The sequence below is a fragment of the Larimichthys crocea genome, chromosome XVIII (assembly GCF_000972845.2).
Source record: "Larimichthys crocea isolate SSNF chromosome XVIII, L_crocea_2.0, whole genome shotgun sequence".
Lineage (NCBI taxonomy): Eukaryota > Metazoa > Chordata > Actinopteri > Sciaenidae > Larimichthys > Larimichthys crocea.
In genome coordinates this window covers 8,331,970-8,342,236 of record NC_040028.1, presented here as the reverse complement: position 1 = coordinate 8,342,236, position 10,267 = coordinate 8,331,970, and the positions used below count along the sequence as shown (strand labels likewise).

The following is a 10,267-nucleotide window of genomic DNA, read 5'->3' as shown; positions in this document are numbered from 1 at the left end:
AAACACATCCGTGACTGTACTGATTTGCCCACCTTCCAAAATCTGACAAAAACACACATTGCTTTTAATGTTTAGCTCAGTCTGTGTTTTTAGTGTACTATCTTATATTGTTTTGATGATTTGATGTTCTTCTTATGTAAAGTGTCTTTGAGTACCTTGAAAAGCGCTTTTAAATAAAATGTATTATTATTATTATTATTATTATTATTATTATAGTTCCAGATATACCAAGTAACCTGGGTATTTTTCTTGAAAAGACACATTTCTGGTGTGTTATGAGGAACAAAAACAAAATGCCATTTAGTTTCATTTGTTGGGGTGGCAACAGATATCTCTGTGAGTGAGGTCACCAAACTCTAATCTAATCAGAAAATGCCTAATCTCACATTTGGTTACACAAAGGTTGTTGTTGTTAAAGATCTGCACACCCAGGGTGTAATATAATAGCATGCTCTTAATGTGAAAGGAAGTTAACAGTCAGGAGAGGACGTGTAGGGCTCTTTCTCCCCAGGTTGTGCAAATCTTCAAGAACCTTTAAAGAGCCCTCCCATAGGTTCCATTGTTGTTCCAGGTTCCACCTCTTTTTGTGGGAGAGAGGAGCCACTCCTCCTCTACTTACTCCGTTATATCTCACACAGGCTTCGCCCTCTACTGGACTCTATGGGTATAACCCTCCTCCAATCCCGTGCACGCGAAGGCCCACTTAAAATTAGCATGTACGTAGCCGATGCTATGGGGCATACGTAGCCCATGGGCGTGCCTACCTGACCTGCCCTCTCCAGCGGGTATATAAGCAGATGCATTGCCATCTGCTTTTGCCTTCTACTTTCAGCGTCGGTGAGTGCCCACTGTCACAACATCTCCTAGGATGGAGTCGCTCCGACAGACCTGCTGTCACGAATCCCCAGCCAGGATGACTGTTTGTCTTGTTTGTGTGTGGTTGTTTGTTGTCTGTCTTCTCCTGGGAGTGCTTGAGGGGGCGTGCCTGCAACTGAATACTCTCATCTGGCTGACATCACCTCATTACCTCATCACCTCACCTGCTCTTCTTCAACTGCTGGCAGTATTTAAAGAGCAGCCACACAGCCAGTCTCCGCCGGATCGTTGCCAAGTATTGTGTATGCTACAGCCTTCTAGCCTGAAATCCTACTTTGTATTAGTAACAGCCTGTTTCTGCCAACCTCCTGCCGTATGTTTTTGCCCGCCACTAACCACGTGTCTCTGCCTCAGGGATCAGCCTACGTCTCGTGTAGCCGCCGTGTGGATCTCCACCCTTCAAGCCTGCCAGGCGACCCCTCTCTGATTGCCCCCACCTCGGGACTCCCACACTCGCCTACCTACTCCCTTTTCATCTCACACATTCCCTCTCCGATTCAATAAACCATTGCACTCTAACCCGCTTGTTCCGGTCTGCTTCTGGGTCCCCCGCTGAACCGCGACAGTACGATCTGGCCATGACAGACCCAGCGAATTTGAACAAGGTACGTCACGCCATAACCCATCAAGAGACTGTGTTAGGACAACACGGACAAATCCTCCGAGAGATCACAACTGGATTACAGAGTCTCGCCACCAGTATAACTGCCATGTAAGCCCAACTCAGCTCTCAAGCCAGCGCCACACCGGTACACCTGCCTTCCGATGCTACTGCTCCCGCTACCGCCCGGTCTCTGCCTCGGATCGGGAGCCCTGGGTTCCCGCACCTGAGAGGTATGACGGCAATCTTGGCCAATGTAGCTTACTTATTGGGCTCCTCCAAGGTGACGCATTAGAGTGGGCCTCCCCTGCGTGGGAAAAGCAGTCGCCAGTCACTGCCACATACGCTGCTTTCACCGAGTAGATGAGGTTTGACCACCCTATAAGAGGTAGAGACGCGTCGAAGAGGTTGTTTGCAACAAGGGACAAGCGACAAGGGGGTCGCAGCGTGGCAGAGTACACCATAGAGTTCCGCACTTTAGCGGTGGAGAGCGGATGGAATGATGAGTCACTTTTTGCAGTTTTTTCTAATGGTTTGAATGACTTGTTGAAGGATGAGCTTATCTCCTACCCAGAGAGTTCCAGTTTGGACGAATTAATCTCCCTCGCTATCCGTATTGACAACCGCTGTCGGGAGCACCGGAGGGAGAGACGCCAGGCTGAAGAATACGAACGCTCCCGGGCACCCTGCTCCATTGGTTCGGTAAGCTCCGCACCCTCTAACCCAGCTCCTGTTCCTCTGGACGTCTCCAGGGGGGAGAGCTCCCCGGGTCCTGAACCCATGCAGCTGGGCCGTTACCGGTTGGATGAGGAGGAGCGTCAAAGACGCAGGAGAACGAACAGCTGTCTCTACTGCGGCCAGCCTGGTCACTTTATCGCCACCTGCTCCCAGCGACAGTCAAACAGGCAGGCTCGCTAGTAGGAGGAAGCGTCCTAGCGAGCCGCACCGCTGTGTCCCAAGCTTTCCGGCAACGTGCCCCGTTTCACCTGACCCTCTCCCATAAAGGTCAGTTCATAACTCTGCAGGCTTTGGTTGATTCAGGGGCAGATGAGAGTTTTTTGGATTCACTGGTTGTTCAACAGTTGGGCCTCAGCACGGTGCCCCTGGAGGACCCCCTGGAGGCTAAAGCCCTGAACGGCAGACTCCTTGCCAGAGTGACTACCAAGACCAGCCCAGTCCATCTCCAGTGCTCTGGTAATCATGTAGAGGAGAATAGTTTTTTGTGTTAGACTCACCTTTCGTGCCTGTTATCCTTGGTTAACTAAACATAGTCCACATATAGACTGGTCTGCAGCTAAAGTTATTAGCTGTCTTAGATCAACTCGGCCACAGCCCTTAGCTAGCTCTAGCCCATGCCCTGAAGCTCCAGATCTTAATCATGTGCACTCTGTATATCACGATCTTATGGAAGTTTTTAGCAAACATCAGGCCTTGTCACTACCCCCCCATCGCCCTTATGACTGTAGTATAGACCTGTTGCCTGGTGCCACGCTGCCTAGCGGCCAACTGTATAACATCTCAAGACCTGATAGGGAAGCTATGGAGACTTATATTAAGGACTCCTTAGCAGCAGGCATCATCAGGCCATTCTCCTCGCCTCTAAGGGCAGGATTCTTTTTTGTGAGCAAGAAGGATAAAAGCCTACGACCTTGCATTGACTTCCGGGGCCTCAACAACATAACCATTAAGAACAAGTACCCTCTACCTCTGGTGTCAACTGCCTTTGATTCTCTCCAGGAAGCGACCATCTTCACAAAATTGGACCTGCGTAATGCCTACCACCTGGTGTGTATCAGACAAGGGGATGAGTGGAAGACTGCCTTCAATACATCATTGGGACATTTTGAGTACCTGGTCATGCCGTTCGGACTTACTAATGCTCCTGCAGTTTTTCAGTGTCTTGTGAATGACGTTCTAAGAGATATGTTGGGCCATTTTGTTTTTGTGTACCTGGATGATATTCTTATCTTTTCCAAGGACCCCACTGAGCATGTCCAGCATGTCTGGCAGGTGTTACAGAGACTTCTGGAGAATCACCTGTATCTCAAAGCAGAAAAGTGTGAGTTCAATGCAGCCACTGTCTCCTTCTTTGGGTATGTAGTCACACAGGGACAGGTTAAGATAGACCCAACGAAGGTCCAAGCAGTCCACGAATGGCCTCGCCCGGAGTCCAGAAAGCAGCTACAGAGGTTTTTCGGGTTTGCACATTTTTATAGGAGGTTCATTCAGAACTACAGTCGTGTTGCTGAACCTTTGACCTCACTCACCTGTTAACAGACCTTTTACCTGGACCACTGAAGCGGAGACGGCATTCCAGGGGCTTAAGAACGTGTTCACCTCGGCTCCCATCCTCACCCAGCCTGATTCCACCCGTCAGTTCGTGGTTGAAGTGGATGCCTCCAACATCGGGGTTGGAGCTGTTCTCTCACAGTGCTCCCCTAAGGACGGCAAACTACATCCAAGTGCCTATTTTTCTCGTCGTCTGTCTCCTTCTGAAAGGAATTACGACGTGGGTAACAGGGAGTTGCTGGCGGTGAAGATGGCCCTGGAGGAATGGTGCCATTGGTTGGAGGGGGCTGAACATTCGTTCCCGGTCTGGACAGATCATAAGAACCTGGAATATATCCAGACTGCCAGACGACTCAACTCACGCCAGGCCAGGTGGGCTCTGTTTTTTGGTCGTTTTAAGTTCTCTCTGACCTACAGGCCTGGTACACCAAACCAGATGCCTTATCCCGAGTTTTTTGTAAAGAGGATTCGGGTGAAATGCCTGATACCATTGTTCCGCGTTCCTGTATTGTCGGCGCCATCACCTGGGACATTGATAGGGAGGTCAGAGAGGCACTGGCAGCCCGTGCTGCAGAGGCATTCCCCGTGTCTGTCACCATCCGACTTCTTCTCCGGCCAAACTCTACTCGCCTTGTCCCCCGACACCAGTGACGAGGAGAAGCGGGAGTATGAGGCACCATGGAGGAGGAGGACGCTGCTCCGACATACACCACCACCATACCTGATGAAGCATTGTCGACCGGGCCTGCTTCAGTCTTTGTTGCCGGCCTGATGACCCGAGAAGACGAGGACGAAGATGAGGAGTTCTCTCAATCCGACACCTCGGCTGTCTTCGGTGCTGCTTCAATCAAGCTAGACTTCCCGAAGGTTATGACGAGAGCGGCGGAGTGTGTCAGGCTCCCCCTGCCCCCACCACTGCCTCCGAAACCACTGAGCCCTCTCCGCCAAGGGTTTTACGGCCCGGCTCAACCACCCCTACCCATGTTCATCTTCCCTGCGCTTCCTGACATCTGGCAATGTGTCAAGGCGTCGTGGCAGGAGCTGCTGAAGACCAAGGCGACAAATTATTTTTTTTTTCATTTAGTGAATTTTTATTGGATTCCATGGGGGTGCTGTGGGGTGCTATGCCACCACTGGGGGGAGCTGTAGCACCAGCAAACCCCTCCTGGTGCCACCTATGTACAGCTGTATCTAACTAGTGTTAAACTGTGTGATCTCGCAAACCCAGCTGATTTGGTCAGAATCAGGTAACTTATGCAAGTCACTTGCTGAATTTTGAACACTACAATGCCTAGCTAGCTAGCTTCCAAGCTGTTGGTGAAGAGTTAAGTCCACGAAGTTTTGGCTGTAAAAAATTAAGCGCCACCTAGGCTGTTCCACTGGGCTGTTACTTGTCACAGTGGTAATGAGGTCAGCCATTCTCTGGTTTCCAACGTATGCTTCCTATTTCTAACCCAACCATCAAATATAATTTCAACTTAAAACACAGTCATAGGCTCTCCAGCAACAAGTATTGACAACTGTACTGTAGGTGGCAGCGATAAAATATTTGAAACCAAAAGAAAAATTACAGCTTTCAGGATATTTAAAAAATATTTTGGCCAGACTAACTATTCTACTTCCCAGATTTACAGGAGCATCTCAATCTGATGTGTGTAAAATGGAAAACAACACTACAATGTTTAACTTTAACCTCAGCGTGTACATAAACATAGGATCTAATCGGTACCCAACATTTGTAGTGTGCTTTCTGCTATTTACAATTATTGTTTCTGCTAATCTTGTTATAATTCTGGTGATATCTTGTGAAAGAGCACTTCATGAACCCATGTACATTTTTATTGCATTTTTATCAATCAACTCTCTCTATGGTTGTACTGGTCTCTGGTGGTCTTTTTAAAAAAAACAAACAACAACCTATATAATATTTCTAACATTACATCCGAAAAGATGCACACCAATAGCAATCTATATAGTATGAGTAGTTTCACAATTATTAGGCTACGTCAGCAGTAGATACATTTGCTAAAAATATTGTCAACACATCCAAAGGTCCATGGTAAGCATGGTAAACAGGGATATGTTTGAGTGAAGTTGTCTCATCTTAGGGTTAACAGGCTATACAAAAAAAACAAAACTAGTAAAATAGTTAAAAAGTAGCCGGGGAAAGAGACATTGTTTGGTTTGGTTGTTAGGTGTTTTTGGTTTCATTGACAGTAACTACAACTTTTTCTGTCGTCATTTTGGCTTCTCTAGCTAATTCCATCTCTGTGATTTGTCTGTTTGAACTTCCATGTTCACCATCTCATTTTCTGTTGCTGCCATGATAGGATAAAAACTATGTGACTTCAAGACTCCCTGGGTGGAGTTCCTGGGGTTTAGGTGGCATGCTCTTTTACATTTACCCTTCTACGGTAGTATTGTGTCACCACCTGACACATGCCCTCACACACCCCACTCGCCACACTTACACCCAACCACACCATCAGTTGGCTGTGTTTTTCGGATTATCCCATGTTGACATTGTCATTATATGTTGCTTCCATGAAACAATATAAAAGGGATGGATCAATGATATCAGACTGACAGTTCAGGCTGTTAGGGACACAGAGACACAGAGCTAGATGTCCTTTATAATCAGGTTTTGCAATTTTCAACATGATGGATAATGTTTCAAAACTTACGATTTTCACTCTATCAGGGTTACATGAAATAGCAAATTACAGAGTTACTCTCTTTGTTCTCACTTTACTGTGTTACTGTGTCATTTGGTTGATAAATCTAGCCATTATTGTGACGATCATTATGGATAAAAGCCTTCATGAACCCATGTACATCTTCCTCTGTAATCTGTGCATTAATGGACTTTATGGGACAGCAGGCTTTTATCCCAAATTCCTCATTGATCTACTGTCTACTTTTCATGTTATCTCTTATGCTGGATGTCTTCTGCAGGGTTTTGTGTTGCATTCATCAGCTTGTGCTGATTTCTCCATTTTAGTGTTAATGGCCTATGACAGATATGTGGCTATATGTCGACCTCTGGTAGATATGTGGCTATATGTCGACCTCTGGTATACCACTCTGTGATGACTACACAAAGAGTATGTGTGTTTATATTTTTTGCTTGGCTCATACCCCTTTATTTGGTGTTTATGAGTTCAATAACAACAGCAAGGTCAAGGTTATGCGGCTCACACATACCAAAAATCTACTGTATTAATTTTTTGGTTGGTAAACTGGCTTGTACTACCTCCATAGCAAATGTAATTATTCCAGCTTTTAATTACACTTTTTATTTTTTACATGTTATGTTTATTGCTTGGTCTTATATGTATCTAATCAGAAAATGCCTAATCTCCAGTGAAAACAGAAGTAAGTTCATGCAAACATGTCTGCCACATTTAATCTGTTTAATCATTGTTGTGGTGTCTTTGCTTTTTGATTTGTTGTACATGCGATTTGGCTCACAAACATTATCACAAAATGTCAAAAATTTTATGGCAATGGAATTTCTCCTTGTTCCTCCAATAATCAATCCCCTCATATATGGTTTCAAACTGACACAAATAAGAAACAGAATTATACAGTTTTTATCTGGTAAACGTATCTAGACTAGTACATCATCTGTTGTTTGTATTCATATTGATGTCCATTTATCCAATCATAAAATGTATATCATAATTTCTGTTACAACTATCTCGATATGAATAAATCACTGTCTAATGTAACTCTGTTTTTTGTAGCTTTTTACGATTTAAAACGCATAATTCTAAAAGTACCAATGAAAAGTGTGTGAGATCAATGTAAAAGACATTGCTAAGATCACAGAATCCACATATTGAAAATATTTTGCTGAAAAGGTACAATCTCTCAGTCAGTCACCTAATGAGTTACTGTTTTTCACCATCGATTTATTTCCATAGAAGTAACATTTTATCTTATATACTGTAAGTGCTTCATGAACATTATTTTTCATGTCGACCTCTGGTACACCACTGTTTATAACCATAATGCAGCCTGGTAGAAAAAAAAAAATATATATATATTTTGCAGCACAACTGAAAACATCAGAAAGCCTCTGCAAGGTATTGTACATACTGGAAAAAAATGCACGCAAACCACATTTTTGGGGGGGAAGTGGGCAGTACATAAAAATCACAAAATATCTAGCAGCAGCAGATAATTAAATTAAATAATTAAAGAAATATTTATTAGCAGTGTAATAAAAATGCTTAATTAAAGCAAGAAATTCAGATATTGTCACTTAAAGCATAACATTAACACCTGAATGATATTACGTCAAGTCAACTTCATTATCAATGCTGCCATATGTACCGGACATACAGAGAATTGAAATTATGTTTCCTTCTTATCCCGGTGAAAAACACTAGCAGTAAACTAGCAACATTAACTAGCAATAAACATGAAGTATAAAATATAAGTAAAAGATGTAAAAAAATTTTTTTTAAATAAATTAAAATATATACAAGCTGAAAGACATTCAAGAAAAGATAGATATAAGTAGTATAAATATGGCAAACATGACAGAATGAACAATATAAACAGAAACAACAGTCTACCAGTATAAGTATGGCAATGTGGCACAGTATAAACATAATTATCAGTATAAATATAAATATGGCAATATGGCAGTATAGACTGAATTCACAGTATAAACAGTGAGGTCTATCAAAAATAAAATATGTATACAGAGTAAACAGTTGACTGTAAAAGAGAGTCTGTAAAAGTGGCTGGTTCCATTTGTTTTGTGCAATTGGGTGGGGGGTGCTCTCACTATGAACTGCAGGGTCTTCCTGCAGGATGCAGTGCTGCTGCCGAACCACACAGTGATGCAGCTGATCAGGATGCTCTCGGTGGTTCCACGGTAAAAAGAGTGCATGGTGGGGACTGGTGCTCTGGCTCTTCTCGGTCTGCGGAGGAAGTAGAGGCACTGCTGAACTTTCCTGGCCAGTGATGCGGTGTTGCTGCTCCAGGAGAGGTTCTCAGTGAGGCGCACACCCAGGAACTTGGTCCTGCTCACTCTCTCCACAGCGGCACCGTTGATGGTCAGTGGAGGGTGCTGGGTGGAGGCTCCCTGGAAGTCGACAACAATCCCCTTCGTCTTCTCCACGTTTAGAGAGAGATTGTTGACTCTGCAGACAGCAGCGGGGTAACCAAGCTGTCGTAAATATCTTCTGGGCTCTGTGCAGGCACCTCATCTCATCAATATCACTGATGCTTGGTAGTTGTGTACCAGGGTAGGGATATGTAATGTCTGAAACAGGTTCTCTGTAATGCTTATTTTAAACTGCTCTAAAACTGTTCACCTACTCCACCTCAATACCAATGATGGAGACAGGACTGTGTGTCTTTGACTCCTTTTTTTATTCTTTTTTTGTTAAACTTTGTTTATTGGATTTTACGGATGTTTACGATTGTATTAAAACATTTACAAAGAGTTAAGTATAATTTTTTTCTTTTTAGAAAAACAACAAAAAAATCATTGAAGTATTGCTGCATACCCGAACAACTTATATAAAAGGACTAGGGCAGAAATAGACAATTGAAAAAGAATATAGACAAAACAAAAATAAATAAATAAATAAAAAAGGAGAGAAGAGATTGACTCCTTTTTTTAAATTCAATGTGAAAAGCAGGATCCTGGATGCTGTGATGGAGCCAAGATATCGGGGACAACGATTTCCCTTTGGTATGTTGTAATGAGATTGTACAGGTTAAAAGGAGAGGAGTGAATGGCGCAATTTATTGTTTTAATTTGCATATGTGGCCTGCTGTTAGGCGGATATAGGGCAGTAAAGATCCGGGTTAATGAGAGAGTCAGAAGATACTACGGTGAAAATTAAATATGGCGGCAAACAGGAGGGAAGATTGGATGTTTGTAATGAAGAGCAAATTTTGAAAAAAAGTGTAAAAATAAGAAGTTAGCATGTTGCTAAACATGACGTACACGTACGTGTACTCATGGACTGACTCTCCTCAAAACAGCTAATGTGCTAGTAAAGATATACACATGTAAAATGAGAAAAAATCTGCACATCTCTGGTGCAGCTAAAAACCTGTAAATTGTCTACATGTAGTAAATAACTATTAAATCAATAAATACATACAGTAAATACATATGTAGATTAGTTGGGTTGAAAATGTTAGTCAAATGTAATATGCTAGTAAACTAAACAAGCTAGCAGTTAACTCTGGTGTAGCTAAAAAGCTGTACAATGTACCATTGAAAAAAATTACAAATAAATAATGCATAACTACATGAATGACATTTGTTTGTATTTGGTTTTGTCATGATTTCCAGAGCGTTTTTTTTAAGCTTTGCAGCTACTTGGGTTAATTAATGTTGACAACTCAGATTTGGACTTGTCTGACAACGATGATCCCATCCTGGATAAAAAATTACCATCCATCACCACAGGAGCAAAGCAGCAGTGAGGATGAGGGTGACAGTAGTCATGATGAGGACCCCATTCCTGA

General features: G+C 43.3%; 1 protein-coding gene and 1 long non-coding RNA gene across 3 annotated transcripts; both read left to right on the top strand.

Moving 5' to 3' along the window:
* The first annotated feature begins 642 nt into the window (after nt 1–642).
* LOC113748110 (uncharacterized) lies at nt 643–1,395 on the top strand. 2 transcript variants are annotated; one of them, XR_003464124.1, is made up of 3 exons: nt 643–837; nt 969–1,118; nt 1,231–1,395. It is a non-coding gene; the product is annotated as an uncharacterized LOC113748110 (long non-coding RNA). The 2 variants fall into 2 exon arrangements; XR_003464123.1 differs by having other exon boundaries at nt 643–1,118.
* A 4,049-nt stretch (nt 1,396–5,444) lies between these two features.
* On the top strand, nt 5,445–8,906 carry LOC113748175 (olfactory receptor 1D2-like). Its single transcript, XM_027291142.1, is given in 5 exon segments — nt 5,445–5,646; nt 6,648–6,811; nt 6,814–7,032; nt 8,577–8,670; nt 8,764–8,906. Coding segments are annotated over 5 exon segments (822 nt in total).
* The last annotated feature ends 1,361 nt before the right edge of the window (nt 8,907–10,267 follow it).